Genomic DNA, 21,122 nt, shown 5'->3' on the forward strand with positions numbered 1-21,122 from the left:
GAGATCTACACTGTGTTCTCACACACCTAGTTTGCATTGAAACAGGGGGCAGCACGAAGGGGAATACGCTCGCCGCTGCTTCACGGCGGCATTTTGACAGACTGTCCGTGGCCATCGAGTGAGATGTTTTCGTGTTTGTTTGCCTGGATGGCGCATGACAATGTGTTTGTTGGTTTAATTAGCAAGAGAATGTTTACATCAGCATATGCAGCTGATAATACGACTAACCTTACTTCGTATACCTGCCTATTAATTTTCTATTGCAATCAATATGCTTCGCCTTTTGGGTGAAACTGTGACTCTTCTTTAGGAACGGCAGTGACAAAACATTTGCTATTAAAGACAATATCACAGCTAAAGGACACTGCAGCCATAACCTTACTTAAAGCTACTTGAAAATAAAAAGAAAGAGATTAAAAATATATATGTATAGGGGTAGGCCTTGTGTTTTCTTTTCGTGCTGCTATGTGTGACATCATGAGCATCAACCTACACTGCCAAATAGTTGTTTTAGTTCAATTACTACTGTCTGCTACAGATTAAGATAGCCAAAAATTCGCGATAACCTCGGCCCTGTAATACAGCACACCAGATCATGCGACTGGCAAAAAAATGCAAAACATTCCAATGCCATTAGCAGTTTGTTAGTCTACCAAAAATACATAAAGCAACCACCTAAACCAAATGCTGCATGTAAACCCCTGTCACACTAGACATTTTAATGTCATACAATTCAAATGGCATTAGCACCGAACGACATTATTCGGTTGCTACACAGTTATATTTTATGCCATCAAAATCGAATGACTTCCGGAAACGAATGAGTTCGAGAAACTAATTTGGCTTCGTACTCGAAGCAAATGTATACTGTCTGCTCCATAGACAAGGTAAAATATGACATTGAGTATTCGTAATTTGAGAAGCATTCATGTAAAGAGGTCATTAATTTTGCGTGGTTTAAGGCATCTGTCATTTTAACTAAAGAAAAGATATACGGCAGTCTGTCACAAAATGGTTTTACTCTGCACCTCAGTGGTGTTTGACCGCCGGCGCTTTACTAGTCGGCCATAATGTAAACAATCAGGTGCTTAACAACTAATAAAAGATAAAATATCCACCTAATCGTAGCAATTGCTACAAAGGAAGAACATTCGAGGAACCCGTATGGGTTTCCTTTGTAGCGATTGCTACGATTCGGTGGATGTCTCATTTTCCTTGATTAATTACTTCCCTCTACCTTGCAGGTTTCCGCAGAACTATTAAGTCAAACAGGTGCTTGCGTGCACATGTTTTTAGCGTCGCGCATGGCATCTGCATCTATTTGACGATCGAGCCTCCTCCTCTGATTAGTATGCTTTGCTCGCGATAACAAGCACAAATCAACTAACCGCTTCACTTACTGCAATTGAGCATCATTGCTCAGCCCTGACATATCTACGGTGGATAGATAGCCATGTCAGTCATATTGTTTGTCTTAAATTTATTGGCTATGGCTACCAAGCTGGCTAAGCCTTGTTTTGGCTTATAGCGGCCATACATTCTGGAATTAGAAGTTTTATATGTGTGGTCTCTCAGTGAAGCGACGCCCCATATCTACATTAAAGTAAATGGATTGACTTTTCACACCATTCTACACATACCTTGTTTACTTTTCTCACCAATTTTATGCAATGAGCGCGCTGCTGATTATGACCAAATGACATTAATGTTTCTTGTGTAGCACCACCAAAGGTCAAATTGCATTCGTGGAACCAAATGTCATTCGAATCTAATGACATTCAAATATCCAGTGTGACGGGGGTATAACGAGCATAAGAAGCCATGTGAGGCTTAGTGCCTCCCAACTATTTAAATAGTGCATCACGCCATCATGTACTCACTCTCTGAACGCTGTGGATAATAAGTGTGCTCTTTGTTGCTGTAGGACTCCTATTCTTGGCTTCCAGTTCCTTAAGAGCAGCTTCTGCTAGCGATCCTCCATCTGTTTTAAGTGAGAGAAGTGTCAAAAACACATTCATGATCAGCTGGGGTAGGCAATGTGTTAACAATCAAAAATAAAGAACATCAAAAACAACACACGCACACAGCAATGTGCAATGAACCTCTACAAGCAAGGTTGCAATTTGTCTCATACAAATGGCATGGAAGTGGTGCAAGAGACATCCCACAAATACAAAAAAGCATTGCACAGAATGCCACATAGCAGAGGTGCTGATGCAGGAAACAGAAAAAAGATTTTCGCAGATGCAAATAGTTCCATTTTACTACTCTTAGAGTGCATATACATTCACCTCTTTTTATAAAGGATGAGAAATGTCTTCCAACCAGGGACATTTCCTTGCTAGGTGCCCAAGAAAGTACCACTAAATTCATTGTGATCTCACGAAATGTTAATATTAGAAATATATTTATTCTTACCTTGAATGCTAACTTCCATTAAAATTCTTGAAATAATTATTCAACTGCTGAATGGTAACTAAGAATTAAAACTAAATTCTCTCTTTTACATGCCAAAACCATTGATTATGAGACATGCCATAGTGGGGCACTCTGGATTAATTTTAGCCACCTGGGGTTCTTTACTATGCACCTAAATCTAACTGCAAGTGTTGTTGTTTTTTTCATTTTTCCCTAACCTGAATGTAGCCACTAATGTGAGGATCAAACCTACAACCTGTCGAGCTCAGAAGCACAATACCATAGCCACAAATGAGTCTGCTGAATGTTAATTGGGTTTGGTAACCACGCCAATCCAACATAAACAGTATGCGTGTCCTTTGAAGTTGTTCTTCTACAGCTGTTCCTAACAGCATTTTATGAACAACTTAAGAGTCTGGATTTCATCTCATTCTAAGTTCGAGTTAGCCTGTTCTGAAATTGCGCCAATCTGCTTAAGGTATGCTGAAAAAGTGGCACTGTTAGCAAGGTGCACAGTGTACGTTACAAGTGGCAAATCACAACTACACACATCAACTGACTATTTCTCGTGCTGGTGAAAACTGACAATATGTTCTACAAGGATGCTCCTCGGAGTACTTGACTATCTAACTTTCGTGTACATGTTACAGAATATGTAACCAATTACCATTACTTCATTCAAATTACTAAGTAGTAACCAATTACTGCTCCATGAAAGGAATTATGGAAATACTTAAGAATAATCTATTACTTTTATGTTACTTTCCTCTGAACTTTTGTGACCATCGCACTCATACATTAAAAGAACGAGCTGGCCTGGCAATTTAGGTGCGTCCTCTGCAGCATGTCACGCATTGCTTTTTTTACTAACAACTACTTTCCAAAAATATAATTGGTCTTTCTTCATTTTTGTGGTAAAGAGATCAGCAGCGAAACTGAAAACTCGCTCAATGTGTGCGTTTTGGGTTGAATGGTGTTGCAAGGCACGAACATCTTCTGCACAAGATGGACGTTACTCAATATCTGGGTGCACTTGGAGTAGATGTTCCCGGTCGGGCCAATGAAAAGCTAAAAAATTGCCTGTAGGTGATTTTTATTAACATCTTAAGTGGCCGTAGCTGTCAAGACATATTAACACCGGTTTAATTAGTTGGCCAACACCTGGTGGAGCGTTAAGCTGATGAAACAAATATGGAGGTCCGGGTTTGCCTGTCTAAACATGCATGTCCGCAAGGCTGCTTTGTGGAACGACCTCAGACATTCTACTGTAGTTCCAACCAAATTAAGATTCTCAAAGCTGCATCACCTGTTACCACTTGCCTCGTCAAGAAAGTAATTGGTTACTGAAAAAAGTAATTTAATAAAATGAACATTACCAAGTAAGCGAAATGATTAATAAATGAAACAGTTACAAAAGATGTAATTGATTACAAGTCATTATTTGCATGTAATTCATTACATACTAGTCTGATACCTACAGCATCTCAGAAATAATGCAGTCACAAAAACCTTTTTCATGCAGCCTAGTAATTGACAGGTTTACTTAGAAATGCATATAAAGGTACATGAGAAAAAAGTTTGACAAGTTCCAAAGGAGTATGAGCAAGGAAAAAGCAAGGAACTGCTGGGTAAATCTTGAAACTCTCATGTGATTCCCCTCTTTCTTTTTTACTTAACTGCTTAAATATTGGTTATTCATCATGGATGTGGCTAAAGCACAAATTTGCCTCAATGAGATCTAAATATGGTTTGCAGGCGCACTTTACTCACAAAACAGGAGCAGCAATATGCAATGTTGCTTTTTCTCCAATACAATTTGGGTGCGATCATCCAGAATGCCTAAAAATCTTACGCAATACCCGAATGTTGTTAAAGTTCCGGCAACTGCTGCCTTGTTCAATGACACCGCAGCTAGTAGTGGAAGCAGAGGCGCCGCCCCCCCCCCTCCCCCCGCAGTTATATGAAGAGGCATGTGAAGATATTTTTATGTTGCTTTAATTCCATTCTCAGCATATCACATCGAGAAATTTGATGTTGGCCAGCCTTCTCGATCAAAAATATTAAAAGCAGCTCTTCGTGGCTCATAAGTATAACATTTTCAATTTTTGCTTGATAGCGCCCTTTCAGTGATTCAAACAACAGTGAACAGGTCATAAGCTCATATAAGATTACATATATATATGACCCGCTTAATTATTTGGTAACACAAGTTTGATTAGAATCTGTGTATGTAATTTGGCTTAATTAATTGGCAACACAGCTAACAAAAATTGCGCACTTGCTAGAGACTAGCATGCTAAATGCTAACTCAAGTTACTCCTACAGGAACAGTGTATATAAAAAATGCAATCACTGAAACAAAGTGAACCTGAAAAGCATTCTTTACCTTTTTTAACAGTTCCAGAGTTCGCATCATTCACTCCATAACAGCTTGGCTGTTGCAAGTGAAGAATTTACTGAAGCTAGGACGGTGTGGTAAAGTAATTTCAGTCCCAGAAACGTGCCAGTGATGAATTGAGATATTGCTATTGAATGTTACCCCGCAACTTGGTCTCAAAGATAATGTGGCTCTGATATGTAATCTATCTAGGAAATGTTCCTTTTATCTAGTGTACAGTCCCAGCGGAAAAAGATTAGCACAACTGACTGGTGGCCAGAGCCAACGTTAATATGGCCAGAGCGGCAAAATCGACACGCAGCGCTGTTGTTCCCGAGCGCGCCGATACCGATAGTGCAAGGCACATTCCGTTTTCTAAAGCAGGGGTGGCCGGCAGAAACCGATCCATCTTAAAGCCTGCATTTAGAAAGCTATCATATGCCTCACTTTTTGGCCAAGCAATACGCCAACGAGGCTGCGCACGTGAGCCCATTTATGTATTTTTTATGCACACGCGTTATCAGCTATGGTAGTTTCTTTATCACAGCCTGATTGCACAGCCTCATTGGCGCGTAGCTTGGCCGAAAAGTGAGGCATATGGTAGCTCTCGAAATGCGTTCTTTAATATCGGTCGGTTTCTGCCGGTCGCCCTTGCTTTGCACAATGAAATGTGCCTTGAACTCTCGCTATCGGCGCACTCTAGAAAAGCAGCACCGCGTGTCGCGGTTTTGCCACTCCGGCCACCACTTGTGCTAATCTTTTTCGGCTGCAAATGTACATGTGCGGTAAACACACAGTAACTCCTGGAGCTTCGACAGCACTGACAGCGAGATGGGAAATGGCAATTGGTGCTTGGGAAGGCACGAAGCTCATACTTGGTATCCAAAAAGTAATTATGCAATGATGAACTAGACAAAGATACAATGATTATTGTAAATGACATTGCAGTTTCACATGTGATATGATAGTGCAAGACCCGCAGTTCATCTAATAACGTCTGTGGGTGCACTCAATGGATGAGTGCACAACAACAATCCTCACGCACTGCAGTAGTTACAGACAGCCATTACCTGCCCATTATACAGTTAACTGCACCAACCCTATGCCGAGTGTTTAACAATATGCAGCATCGTGTGTCTTCAAGACATGTCTTTAAGCTGGTGGTGGACATTTTAAGCATCTCCTGCAGTGATTGCAGCACTGCCGTAAGTAAAGCTTCAAATTTGAAAACTAGCATTACCACTGCACAACTACTTTTTGGACAACCCAAATGTGTTCTAGAACCCTGCACAAAAAACAGAGGTGCTTTGTATCCTTAAAGCTTAAACAAAAAATGTGGCGCTAGATTAGCTTCTGCATTGAAGGGCTGCATATTATATGAAATCTTCCATCATCATAAAACTTTGGACAAAGGAGTTCCATGACAGAGCAGTGAAAGAAACACGCAAACAACGAATATTTTTAATGCACCTAATACTGAGTTGCATCTACTACCAGCATATATTCAAACGGGAACAATTCCGAGACTAGTTCCACAGCGTTATTTTGTTTCCAGGTTCACCTGCATTTGTAACAGTGGTTTAATTCAGATTGCAAAACATACTCTTGAAACTACTCCATGCTTAAATATCAGCTACGAAGTGATTAGAGTTGCACTTCCATGTATTTACACATAACAGGTGTTCTGATCCGTTATTTCCAGTTCGTGTTTGAACTTATGGCGATGCATCGCATACACAGTACTAGCTTGTATATTTTTTATCTCTGCCATTTCTCTCAGTCTATGTTTACAGTGAAAAAAATGCATAAGGTAGCTCAGATTCCTGAGCTTTGATGGCATGAGACACTCTCCAGATCATTGTTGCTTTGAATAATCAGTTGTCAGCTAATTTAACTTTCACTGCAAAACCTTCCTCTTCTTTGGCTCTGGAAAACGACACACAGTTTGAAAGACAGCTAGTTGGTGAACACAGCAGGTGAAAATGTTAGTTGCAGAAGCAGGCACGCCAGCCACCGCCGAGGTCACGTAGATGTGAGGAGTGCCAGACATGCCACATGCACCACTGCAGAAGGTGCCCACATGCGACCCAGGCGTCGTGCAGTCACAACACTGTCCCAAACACAGGCCACAGGTGGGCGGGGTAGGTGCGGGTGCTCACAGGGCATAGTACACAAGAGGCACAGGTATTTTTATGCAGGCACAACTACAGGGCAGGCAATCACATAGTGCACAAAACACAGAGAAACACACAAAAGGGACAGTAGCCAGCTCCGTAGTGTGCCTTTCGGAAGACAGAGGAGAAGGCCTGCAAGACTTCCTGGAAAAAAGTTGGAGGAGGACTCTCACCATCGTGATGAATGTTGCCATTTTGGTCCGCTCTTGGACCACCATTGGGAGTGCCACCATAAGCCATCAAGCCATCCACTCCAAATGTGCCACTCCAGGTTGAAATTCTGCTACCACAAATGTCGGCTTCACTCTCTTCTTCAGATGACAAACCGCTTGTACCTTCTTCTACCAACTTCGTGGCAAAAACCTCAGTGGAGGCATCATTCCCTGATCCATCGAAGCCGTTCACAAGAACCGCTCTCCTAATTTTGCACACAACAAGGTCATCCACATCTACACCATCATCAGTAGCACTGTCATCAGCGTCGCACATGTCAGGCGGAGGAGAGGACGGTAGAGGGGGAGGGATGTCATCTGCTATGTCGTCTTCTTGGTAGATGCCATCTTGTCCTGAGAACAAGTCAGTGCTGTCCGAGGACAGTGTTGTTGACGTGTCAGGGTCCTTTGTTGCCAAAGGACAGGCAGAGGCGTTTGTGGTAGTGCAATCAGCAGCTGCAATGGCTGACATTTCCTGGCTATTGGCCGTGGTTTTGCTCACGTTAGCGCTACTTGACACGGGCTCAGCTGCCAAGGAAGTCTTCACCTTAGATGTTATGTGCTCGATGGCATCAGCTGGGCTGCTGGCGATCTGGCTACGAAGGAACTCGACCATAGACTCGTCAAGTGGCTTCATAGGTGATGACTGATTTTCCATGAGACGCAGTTTCTCCTCGATGGCAAGAAGAGCTTCCCACTCGAGGTCTCTTGTTTTTGCTACACAAACATGGGCCATAAGGAACAGGCATGCATAAATGAACATTTTGGTAACATGCAAGATGCAGTCCAAACAAAAATGTTCACAATGCAGGTCTAGGTGAACAAGGAAGTAGAAAACAAAAAAGCAAAATGTGATGCAAGCATCTCATTTTTAGAGCAGAGTAGGTAAAACTGCTGACGACAACCTTATTATGCATTCTATTTTAGAAGTAGCATTGTTCTGCTTCTTCCTTTCTTTCTTTCTTTCTTTCTTTCTTTCATTCTTTCTTTCTTTCTTTCTTTCTTTCTTTCATCGATTGTTTCAGTGGGACATTGTTTATGCAACTGCACAAAGTAAAAGCTGGAAGTTAATTCTGTGTTTTCAGCATGGTAGTGACCCAAGCTTCCAACCACCAGGCCATCGAGTAGGTGACAGCTCTAGGTAATTAAATTTTACAATGCTGGTGAAGCTCATTGGAAATCTGGAAAAGCTAAAATATAAGTCAGCTTTGAAATACATGGAACGTAAACAGTATGTAATACATTAAGCATTAGCCAAAACAGGAGCGAAGTCAATTGGCATTGGCAGAAAGATCTTTCCTCAACCATACTTTATAAAGGTAACTGGTAAATCAAAATGCTACTCATGGAAACCTACCTTAGACCTCATGTGAATCTCAGGTGACACATGTGAACAGCAAGAGCACAGAATTCATCACCAATGACTACTTCAACATTGCAGGCAGACATTGCAAGAGAAAAAACATACATGTGTAACTGCAAGCAGACATATCGAAATGTAATTTACAACTACATGCTACAGGCACTAGGTATTAATATAGTGTTAATAGGCCACACAAGGACACCCTTATGCGAAGTAACTCATGCAGAGCAAGCTCAGCTTTTACAGGTGGTGATGGCTGCCTTCATAAGTGATACCATCAATGCCTTCGTTACATTCATCCGCACTTTGCCACTTTGGACGAATGACGTCATCATCCTATATTTTTACTGCCACACACTAGAAAGTATCAACAGAAATAAAACTATTTTAGACGTGGAAACTACATAACGTCATTCGGAAGACCCCTGAATCAAGTGAACAATTTCTGAAGTCAGCTCAAACCGGATGGCACTATGCGACATGCATATTCAGGCTCTGTACTTTGTATATTTGGTACTTTGACACTCGTAGCCACTTGTTAGCTTGCAGTGGTTTCTGTTTATGATACCAGGTATTTCAAAGTGAGATACAGTTTCAGAAGCATTGCTCAGTACGAGTGCCATATTTGAACGCAATATGCTAGAATGTGACATAACTTCTCAGCAGCATAAAACTGACACAAAAGGAAGCATTTTTGTAATGATCACTGTCATAACAGCATTACACATTTGCTATATTCACAGTTACTGAAACACCACTGCTGAGGGAAAATGACGTATTATACAACTACCGCTGCCATTCATGGAAGAACAAAAACTCAGTATAGGCCCTGACGTCACTTTTCATGATGCCATGACAAAGCACCTCTCTTTATGGGTCAGCTCCTCCAATTCCCCTCTGCCTATAGGCAAGTGCACCTCGTCCACGTCTATAGCATAAGACAGAGTGAACATGCGTGCCACAATTAAAACTAAAGCTTTTTACCTATAAGCAAATGGTACAAAATATAAGCATATGGCTGTGTTGCTAGCCATAATTTGGCATACACACTCAGTCACAATGCTCAAACAGACATGGGTAGATTCTACTATGACTTTGTTTAAGAAGCATCAACATGGAATATGCTTTTCAACATAATGCACAAAATATGGTATGCTTGAGTATGCATGCAAAAGGAAGGTTGTTTTATATTGTAAAGCCGCTATCATGTTTCAAGCCTGTCCTTGAATGGACAAAATTTGCAGCCTCTGGATGTAAGAGAAACACAGATGACACAAGAGAGGAATTCACAGAGCTGAGTTTTATGGCAACCAAATCGTTTCTTCAGCTAAATCTATGAAGGCACTTAATTGCATCTAACTCCCTCTGAGTATGCCAGAATTTCATCATTGCTGGGGCTATTTTCACAGAAGCATGTGCTAATATTCTAATTGATACTAGTGGCTCCTGTAAATGAACTAGTTAAAGTAGCTTTTATCGCACAGTGAACAGCACCCAAATTTTATATGTAACATGATTTACAAGCCAATTTGTGATGATTAAGCAAATTATAATTAATGGGCCATCCAAGACCTTTAATGAAACATGCACAATCTGTCTGATATTAAAAGACACCTCCTCATGAATATTTCTTTATACACCTTGTGTTAACTGAGTCATCAGCAATTAAACTCATATTAATTAGAGTAGTCCCCCTCTCTTGCCGTAGCCACTTCACTTTCTTAGCTCTGTTTTGTGCTCAAATAATGTGCCAACTAGCTCACCTATATGGTCATGTCATTCCTACACTGTACAAAAAGCAGTGCATGGTGCCTATATACACGCAATAATGGCCATCCAGACCACGCTCTGGCCCCAGATAGCTAGCATGCTCATCATGGCATTGAGCTTTGTACTTCGAGATTGGTATGACCATTCGTCAAGCTCCTAATCTCAGAGGTCATGCACTGCTAATATATCGGCGCATATAATGTTTTCCGCCAGCAGATAGGCATATCACTTCATTGGTGATGAGATCTTTGTGATTTAGCTGATGCCTGAGGTACGGGTTCCAGTAGCCATTGTGATTACTTCTATGTAAGAGTCGGGAAAGGAAATGGCTGAAGTTTTCAAATGTTGAAGAAAAGGGTTGGCAACCATCTGAGCAAAACTTTGAACTCGAAGCAGCACAACAGAAGTAGTAATACTTGGCTTGGCTTGGCTTGGCTGAGATGTTCGTGACTGTGTGTATGTCTAGTAACTAAGCAAGATAATTTCCCATTAAAAAAGTGTTGCAGGGCATTATTAAACAAAGGTCACTATAGTGCTGGTACTGCTCTATCGTTGCATCAAGGTACAAGTACAACGAAGCATCTCGGGGAGTTTTGATGATTGCGAATACAGAGAAGAAATGCAAGAGCGACACGGGCTCACTTTCTGTCGTCGGTGATCGTTTGATGGTGGTTGTGGTGATGACTCTTCCATCGGAGGTTATTCGACTATTCTTCTCGACAATGCGACTTTGTGGCGAGTGCGGCGCAAACTCAGTTGTCGTCTGGGAGTCTGCCATCACCGGAATCTGGGAGCCTTCCATGTAGAGGAACTGTGATGTAACAGAAATACCACTCAGTCAAATATGTTGGTGCAAATATTTACATACGATTCATAACACTATACACAGCAACGGTGCATTTAATCTGCATATACAATTCATACATATTCACCGCAGTGGTGCATGCTATGGTCTCAGCTCATCTGATGATAAAACGTTCTCGGAAGCCAAGATCCAGAGCCCCCCCCCCCCCCCCTCCGCCTATCCAGATTTGTACACATTACAGAAAAAGTAGCCGATTACAATTACTCGCGCTTCATTAAAAATATGTAATTGGTTACAGTAACCAATCACTGCCCAACGAATATAATTGAAGAATTACTCAAAAGTAATCAATTACTTTTACATTGTACTTTCATTCAAACTTTTTATAATATTGCACAGATATCATAATCCGAATGACCTGGCCTGGTACATCCAGTGCGTCCCTTGCAGCCCTTCCTACATTGCTTATCTTTACTGACAATGGGGCTTCAAAAATTTTGTTGGTCATCTTCCCTAATTTTTCTTGTGAATATATCAGGAGCGACGATGAAAACTTACTCGATGTGTGCGTGTGGGGATAATGTGTTTTAACACATGGACATATTGCAGACAAGATTGTTGTTACTCAGCATCTGTGCCCTCTGATGCTGCTGAGTGATGGGTCGAGGCTGTGTCGACCCATCACTGAAACTTACATTACCAGCGAACCTTCCACGACGTGAGGCAACACTGTTGTGTCGGCTGTGGGTAGGAGTAGCATTCACCAACTCCTACAGCTATCGTATTGGAATGGCGGATTCACCAATGTGCGCTAAGTGCAAGTGTGAAGAGACCATCAATCAGAGCGAGAATTGTTCACAGCACATATTCGCTGGTACTAGAGTTCAATGATAACTACTTCCGGTTACTTGATCATTTCTATAGCGATAACAATTCCAGAATATGAATACGGAGCCACCAGCTCTAACTTGATCACTAAATTCAGGTTTTAATTAAGTCGACGGGGTATAAACATCATCATCATCATCATCATCATGGTGTTTTATGTCCGCTCCAGGACGAAGGCCTCTCTCTACGATCTCCAATTACCCCTGTCCTGCGCCAACCGATTCAAACTAGCAGCCGCGAATTTCCAAGTTTTACCGCTCCACTTAGTCTTCTGCCGTCCTCGACTGTGTTTCCCTTCTCTTGGTACTGTAAGATTTGTCGGACGATCTCGCCGCTGCCACCATTTGTTAGAGTTGGACGATCTACGAGCTGTAGGCCGATCTCACTGCTGCCATTCAGATGTAAGATTTGGCAGTCGTAGCCGTTGAAGTTGAGATGAGATACATCGACAGTCTAGCGTGACTCCCAAATGAAGCCCGCAAGACGAGCATACAGCAAACAGCTTACGAGCACACAGCTCACGAGTACATTTCGAGCACGACAACGAGCGCCCACTATCAGCCGACAATCGCTGCTTATAAGCACTCTGCTCGACGTTATAGAAGATTACCCGCCCTTTTGGAGGAGGCGGACTCTCGACTTGGAGCAGGATGAGGGCTCACACACACGCACACACACAAATACACACACATACACACACACACACACACAGGTGCAATGGTCCGGAGCCAACGTCAGAGGGGCTTCGTAGAACTCTGAACCACCCCGGGTAGCGGGCCCGGGTAGCACGTTGTCTTGCGTCTTGGTCGGCGCGTGAGATTAAGGAGCCCCCGTCAGCGTTCCCGCGGCAACTCCCCCACTCATAGCACAACAGGCCGGCGTTGTCATGTTGCGCACAAAGCCTGCTTCGTCGAGTCTGGTGTCCCGAAAAGCGCATGGGGCGGTTCCGCCAATTACCTCCCCTTTTCATATATATAGTTTTCATATACAACACTTCTAAGTCCACAGCACAACTTTTTTCTCATTATTTGTTCCAGGAGCACCACGCAGACGCATGACCCCTCGCCAGCAGCATGGCACATATCGCAGGAGACGCTTTCCCACCAGACGCGCTACGGCGCAGCGATCACGTCAGAGGCGTCCCGCATCGAACGCTGCGCCTAGGAATCGCGCTGTGAGCGGAAAGAGGAGCCGCGTCGCCTGAAACGAGGGTTCGAGTGACGCACGCTGGAAGTTGGAAGGCGAAAGAGTGAGAAACTTATTAAGCGCAAGGGTATTGGGGCACCCTCGCACCGGTCCCCGCACGGCCCCAATGCGCTCAAACGAGACGAAGGAGAGAAGCGGGCGAGTGGCGCGCCACCTGTCTGCGCCAAGCGCAGAAGAAATGTAGCGGAAACACACTTCGCTAGGCGTTTACCTGCGACTTTTGTAATTTACACGCTCATAATTACCGATATACACCCCAGTATACCTTTCTACGGCAAGTTTCTAAGGCAACACTGCATTAACTAGAGGCGCTTTTGTCCCGCTTTGAACCATCCAACTTATGGTTGAGTGGTAGCGTCGCCGTCTTACACTCCGGAGACCCTGGTTGGATTCCCACCCATCCCACCTTGCAAGTTGTTTTTATTTATTAATTGCCTTCCGCCATTTTTCGCTCACGGCTAACGCCGCCGACGCCGACGACACCGGCTTTTCTGTGACAAGAGCTCCTTAACGCTCTCGCGTTAATACATGAGTGCTCGTGTAGGCAAACTTAATGCAACCCCGAAACATTTAAGCATAATATATTTGCGTCAGCGACCGGCATCGTTCTCACCCATTTCAAGTCTAGTTAACCTGAAATCACCATGCCATTTACCTCAAGCTTCTGTTAGCCTCCTGTATGACGCCGATGGCATTGCTCAATACAGCAATCATTGCGGTTGGTAAGCCATACTACAGCATGATACATGTAAGTGTTGTGATCCGTCATTGCCTTTTTACTTCGTAAAGAAGTAATATCCAAAGGGCAACGCATAAAAAGAATCGGACGGCTATTTGTGATGATATAATTTCCGAAAAAGCAGTGAGCACGTTGTAGACGGCGGGACCAAGAAGACCGAAAAACGAAATCGGTTTTCATCCTCTTTCGAAAGGAAAAGCACCTGCTAGCTCCGTAATAAGACCTTGCATGGTCATGCCGCAGGATTAAACCAAGGGCTTGGACCATGGGCTAAGCCCATGGTCTAAGACCAAACCAATGTGGCGAACTGAAGCTGTGGCAGAACGAATGGGAGAACGATTTTCGATCATTGCTTGATGTGTACCCATAAGTCTAGAGCTGGGTTACTTCTCTGCGCACATATCTATATATAACCCGTCATCTATATACTACTGCTTCGGACGCTCCCGCAGTTCGCAGCCGGTCGCTCGATCAGTCGACAAACGTGATTCACACAGCACGGTATGCTGTTAATAGTAGCAGTGGTGATCCAACTGCGCCATGTGTACTATTTTGCTGCAATTCGACTTGAGTGCTCCTGGCAGCACTCACTCAAGTGGCATTTGCGCAAACTGCGCGAAAGTGCGATATTTTCGCGTTTTCACGGCAATGCAATGTTTTCAGTAGGGTTATGCAACTACAATAAACGACCGATTTCTCGGACGCCCAATTTTTCAGACATGCCCGATAATTCGGACGCCTTCGCAGCACCACCACGTAGTCAACGTCTGAAATTTCGGACGCAAAAACCCATCGACATCCAATTTTTCGGACTTTTTGCCATGACTACAGGTCCAAAACGGCATTGATCGAAGTCACCGCCGCCACAGCCATTTTTATTATCTCGCTGCCTCTAACAAGAGCTCTCGCATGCAGATCCGCTGGCAGCCGTAGCCGTAGCGACCACCGCGGCAACGCAAGGCCTAGCTGCTTCGGCGTTCTCTACCAAGCTTCTTCCTATTCAGTGCCGTGTTTCTCATTATTCGCCGCTGTTAGCAATGGCACCGACTCCACTTTTGTAATCCTCCCTTATTTGAGAACGCGATTTAGTAAAGCAATTCTAATTAAAAAGTAAACAGTAGAGCAATTGGGTGCAGCATGATACATAAACATATTACATTGGTTGTCAGGCCAAGCACAGTTTCTAAAGCATTGAAAAAGCCGCAGTATGAGCAAGGTGGTGCACCATGACGCAACCTAACAATAAATTCCAGATTTATCATGAATATCCACTAGATATCTCATCAACGTTTCTGTAATCAATGTCTACACTTGAAATCCCACAAATGTCCCCTGGATGGCTATGTCCAGATTTTTTTATCCAGCGGACTTTGTTGGAATATTTTGTTAATAGATACCTGAGTGATTACTTGATAATCAAGTAAACACTCAGAACAGCGTTGCATTTATCTGGCTGCTTTACTTTAGGAGGGAAGATAACCGATGGTCATTAAGGGTTACGGACTGGTTTCCAAGGGAAGGGAAGCGTAGCAGGGGGCGGCAGAAAGTTAGGTGGGCGGATGAGATTAAGAAGTTTGCAGGGACGGCGTGGCCACAATTAGTACATGACCGGGGTTGTTGGAGAAATATGGGAGAGGCTTTTGCCCTGCAGTGGGCGTAACCAGGCTGATGATGATGGATGGCTGCTTTCCTTGAAGGGCCCCTGAAACGGTTCAGTAAAATTTTGTAGGCGCGTAGGGTACAGCTAAAGTTAATCATTCGCACCATAATTTGTGTGAAGCGTCTTATAGTAAGAAAGCTACGGACAATTACGAGTTACCTTCCTCCATAGCTATGCATTTTCTCCTCAACTTGTTCGCCGAGTGATCGGGGCTAAGCTCCATCTTTACTGGCTCTGCGTCATGATGGCACGTCGTGTCGTCTACTTCCGGTTCTCTAGGAGTGAGCGCGCGAAGCCTTTCCAACCTCTCCTCCAGCTGTTTGCGTGGCAGTCGACCGCAAGCGAGAGCTATCGAAGCAGCGTGCGTTGTGGGAATCCTGTCGCAGCGCTAAACGTGTCTATTATTCCGGTAAACACAGGCGAGCTTGGCGTTTCGACGGATGGCTGGAGGCATAAACTCAAGCTGATGAAGCAACTTTAGCGTAGACGCACATGAGCGGCCTGATCGGTCTGCACGGCGGTCCAGCCACCTGTTGGCGCAGAGCTTAACTAGCCAAACAAAGAGCTAATATTGCTCTAACCTTGCAAGTGTAAAACATTTTAAACATTTACAAAAGCAACATGTTAACGATCACGCTCCGCCGAGAAATTTACAACAGCAACAAAGACGAATACACTTCGTTACTGCTGCTGTGTTTGGTTGGGCTCTGTGCCACCAGGTGGCTGCACCATGCAGATCATTCTTTAGATCATTCACGTTTGCGCTTCTGCTCATCCCGTGAAACGGCATGGTCTAGTGGCCAGGCCCTGTCCCCTCGCTTGCGTTTACCCGAATACTAGACTCGCGAAGTTGTGGAAGTAATCCTCCGGTGTGTAGTGGCGGCCGCAAACGCGCAAATCCTGGCGCCAATCGGATACCAGACACTGGTATGCACTGCAGAAACTCCGCTCGTCTGCTGCCTTGCAGAGGGACACGATGTCGCCGCTTGACGTATTGCCAGTCGCTACGTTTGCCGTCCACAATGCAACAAAGGCAATTTATGGTGTTCACGAAAAGACAGACCCACACTGACCGCGAAGCTCTCGTCAAGACGGAGCACGTTGTAACACAAGCAGACGACACTTGCTGTGTGCTGGAAGTGCTTAAGTGTACTGAGAAATTGCTCTTGTGCATTCTCTTTCTGTTACTTTCTTCTTATAGAAACAAATTAACTAACATTCCAACTATTACGAACAACATTTGTTCACTATTAAGTTGGAAAATTATTGATGACGCGCCCTGGGCAGCCAATCGGATAGCTCGCCCTACTGACATCATTAGGGCAATTGACATCAAATGGGTAGGGGCGGCTGAAAATTCAGCCGAGCTGTGTGCTGCGATCGGGAGTGATGTACAATTTTAAAACCGTATACTTTTTACCAACCTTACGCAGAGCGCTAAGATGCATCAATTAATCATCAGAAGGACCTACTCTAGCACGTTGGTACAACATCGTCAAAATCGCTTCAGGGTCCTTTTAGCTTTCATTCCTTTTTAAATGATAAACATGCTGAAAAGTGAACATGTTGCTCTCCTTCCTAACTCCCCCCCCCTTTCTTTTTTTCTTTCTATCTTTATGCAAATATTAGTGTAAAGAATATCCCAAGCTACCTTCATGCACAGAATTACATGTGTGCATGACTTGTACTTACCAATATAATTAAATGTCGATTAACCCCCCAAAAACAGTATGCATGGCGATAACGCGAAAGAAAGAAGTTATCAAATATGATTACAGCATTAAAGGTACTAGGCTTCAAAAAATGAATGAACAAAAATATTTAGGTGTCGCGATTGCTTCAAACCTCAGATGGGATGCGCACATTTCTTATATTATTTCAGTTGCTCTGCGCAAGCTGTTTTATCTTCGCAGACGCCTCCGGCTGGCCCCTCATCTACCAAGCTTTTAGCCTATACTACCTATGTTAGACCGCTATTAGGATACGCTAACACAGCATGGTTTCCTTATACAGTTGCTAACATTAAAAACTAGAAAATATACAGAGGAAGGCTGCAAGATTAATCTTCAACAAATATAAGCGCACTGATTCACCCACAAATATGTTAACCAGCTCTGGCCTTCAAACACTGGCGACTAGGGCAAAACAAGCGCACCTGAAATTTCTTTTTCAGCTACTTCACAACAGTTATAAAATTGACACATCACTGTACATCCGTACATCAGAATCCCGAATCACCCGGCACAAACATTCCCACACACTGAAAGAGCACTCTTACTACAATGACACTTTCAAGCACTCTTTTTCCACTTGCTGTCAAGGAATGGAATTGTTTAGATCCCTCAGTTACTAATGTCAATTCATTACTGGACTTTGCCTCAAATATAGCAAATATTATCTGTTAATGCAGCAACGCCCTCAGCCCCAGAGGCATTTCACAGTCATTGGAAGCATATTAGTTTCCGAGTGCTCACAACAGAGTGCTTTCAGGTTTGCTGTTATCTGCCTGTGTACCACTCCATTTCATGTATAATTTCTGTTATCTTTTGCTGTTGTTTACTTTGTGTCATGTTAGGTTAAAGATATGTGCTTTGTATATATTATTTCTATTATAAATGTGTATAAGTTATAGGCTTTATATATGTTGTTCAAAGAATTTCAACTCTGCATAAACTCTTAATTATCATTAAGGAAATTTATTGTGTATACCTTTAGCTCTTATACCTTTGTGATGGCTGTCACTGCATTGGATTCCCGTTTCTGTTTTGCCATGTGGTGTTGGTGTATTATTATACCTGCAAGTACAATCTTTACGCCCAGCTGCTGTGGTCTCGGAAAGAGACTGAAAATGAAAAGTAAATAAATAAGAAGGAAATACTTCAACGATAATGAGTAATTCAGTAGTGTCCTATATATGGTGTTCCTAGATTTTAAAACGTTTAAGAGACGAATCTCGACACACTAACAACGCCCTTCCATACTTGGAGCAGATTTTTTTTTTTTTATGTTGAGGGGGGAGGGGGGAGGCGAAATGCCCAGTGCCCTAGCTAGGGGAGGGGGGAATGCAGAATTGGCACGTTCTCCCTGAACGAAAGATACCTGTGCCACTGTCCAGTGTCATTCTAATTAAGGTAGTACAGTGCCCAGCGATCAATTGTAGAGAATCTAGAGTTGAAGTGTCGGGCAGTAATTTCGAAATAAATCTGCATGAACGGCTTTAAGCATGGTGCCGTGCTGCTAACATTAATAAAGGCGCCAAGGGATCAAGCAGCAGATTGGTGCTTTTTGATGTAGGATGTGTGTGCTTGCATACGCCTTTAGTGTTTCTCCGCCGCTTATCTTTTCATTTATTTATGCATTTGCTTCAGTGCAGCGTATTCCACCGGAAAGTCGCTCACGTTCATACGGTTGCCTTTGTTTCATACCAGCTATATGGAGCCAGGAGAATTGCTGCAGGCAATCATGGGGCCTCCTCCGTTATATAACATGAATGTGTAAATTGAAGGCATGCCTTACCTCTACTGTCAGGGAGCCGGACACATTGTCATACTCCAAGGGCCTCGACTGCAACGTAATGATCTGACGTTGACTGGGCACTCTTCTAAGTTCCGAAATGCTAACAATTCCAAGACCAAGGAAGTTGTCTGGAAAGAAGCATGCAGCAATACGCGCCTTCGTCATACACAGCACACACAAAAAGCCTCTGAACCACCAGAAAAAATGAAAGCTGCAAAGGCCATTTGTACGCATAGCAACAAAGCAGCAAGCGGCTTCCCAAACCATGGTTTAAAAATAAAGGAGGGGGGGGGGGGGGGGCGGGATCCTTATACAGGTGTCCAACTTCACGTGCCTAGGTAAAATGCAGGTGTTTACTTTGAGTATATTCGTAAGAGTCGTATTGCTTGCTTCAATTATTTTTCGACATGCTTCAAAGCACATTGAAGTAAATATTGAAGGAATAATTTTGGGGTAGCTGAGACGTTAGATGTCATGTCATAGCTTGTCACATGCTGCAATACCTAAATATCCTTAGCTAAAAAGATATGTCCTCTGAAGTTCTTTCTGTCAACTAGTCATTCCTAACACCATCTTCTTCGGATACTGGTAGGCAGATTTAGTAACTACAACTTGATGCCGAAAGACCCATTGTGTAGCCCAAATATGATGGCTCTCTTTGGCAAGCCGTGACGAACAGGAAGAAGTAATACAAAAATAAATTTAAATCTCATATTTATGCACAAGCTAAGTAGCGTGTATATCGTAATAATGATATCGTAATATATATATATATATATATATATATATATATATATATATATATATATATATATATATATATATATATATATATTCACAGCTGCAACTTATGCGCAAAAAAACCAAGTCCTAATAGAAATTAGATGCACTGGGCCTTTGAGCTCAGTGAAATTTGTTTTAATCTAACACAGAATCCGACCACCGACATAACGATCACACAGTCCCTCCCTCCCTGCCTCTTTTGCTGTCTGCGATGCAGTGCACTTGTGAGATTCGTTATTTTCGTAACTTCTCTCGGCCATTCTCTAGCCGATCTGGCAAGAAGAAATATAAGTCAGGAAACAGGAGAAAAGAAGAAAATACTTCCGCCATATTTCGCAGACGCATGAAAACGCGGATGTTGCTTTCCTGACACCTTAGTGACCTGAGAAAAATAGTGGTAGGCGACCTTAATCTTTGACTTAGGTGTCTCTTAGTGGGACTCGCACCTCGGCGTTCGTGTTCCTTAGGGTAACTTTAGGCTAACACAACACACAAACCGAACTCGAAGGCAAATGTTTTCCATTAATTAGCCGGTTAAATATCATGACACCTTCTTGTGTGTGATGTTATTACTTCCGCTTTCTACTTCCGGGTTTCCAGGAATTTCGCCAAAGTCGTGCTCACGTGGCGAGTCTCTAAAGTCTATGACTATGTGCTTTGATGTGCGATGAGTGATTTTTAATTAATTCTACTTATTCCAGACAGCTCAGTAATTCAACTTGTAACTATACTTACGCTGTGATATCATGTCTATAATGGAAACCATGAATTTTGTACTGTACTACTTTTTCTATTCTTTTCTGATTTATTTTGAATTTTGTTCTCAGTTGTCCCAGTGATTTCTAATTCTAATTATTCCAGACACTTCAGTAGCTCAACTTGTAATTAAACTTATCCTCTGATATAATGTCTATAATAAAACCCATGAATTTCGTACTGTACTATTCCTTTTTCAATTTTTTTTCTTATTTGTTTTGAATTTCCTCCCCTGTCGTCCCAGGAGGTGGACCAGAAGTGCTGCACAAGAAACAAGAGTGTCACTCGATGCTCGTGCCACTAATAACTTTAATGCGCAGTGGTGATGACATCGCTGACATGAAAACGACTGGTTGTTTGAAGATTCTCCACTGTGAGAGAACGGAGAAACAAGCGCATATCAACGAGTGTTGCTGCTCGTCTTCCATCTCAGCCGTGAGGACGGGAAACGTCAG

At 43.0% G+C, this 21,122-nt stretch overlaps 1 protein-coding gene across 9 annotated transcripts in view; it reads right to left on the reverse strand.

Moving 5' to 3' along the window:
- LOC135910098 (C2 domain-containing protein 2) overlaps positions 1 to 21,122 on the reverse strand; it is a 223,123-nt gene that overhangs the window by 69,046 nt on the left and 132,955 nt on the right. For all 9 annotated transcript variants that reach the window (XM_065442128.2, XM_065442122.2, XM_065442125.2 and 6 more), the window contains exons 9-12: positions 19,129 to 19,256; positions 10,957 to 11,125; positions 7,143 to 7,898; positions 1,881 to 1,981 (exon numbers count right to left, since the gene is read on the reverse strand). In XM_065442128.2, the coding sequence (XP_065298200.2) occupies positions 1,881 to 1,981; positions 7,143 to 7,898; positions 10,957 to 11,125; positions 19,129 to 19,256 (1,154 nt within the window). The remainder of the gene's footprint in view (positions 1 to 1,880; positions 1,982 to 7,142; positions 7,899 to 10,956; positions 11,126 to 19,128; positions 19,257 to 21,122) is intronic.

This window comes from Dermacentor albipictus, chromosome 4 (assembly GCF_038994185.2).
Source record: "Dermacentor albipictus isolate Rhodes 1998 colony chromosome 4, USDA_Dalb.pri_finalv2, whole genome shotgun sequence".
NCBI classification, from domain to species: domain Eukaryota; kingdom Metazoa; phylum Arthropoda; class Arachnida; order Ixodida; family Ixodidae; genus Dermacentor; species Dermacentor albipictus.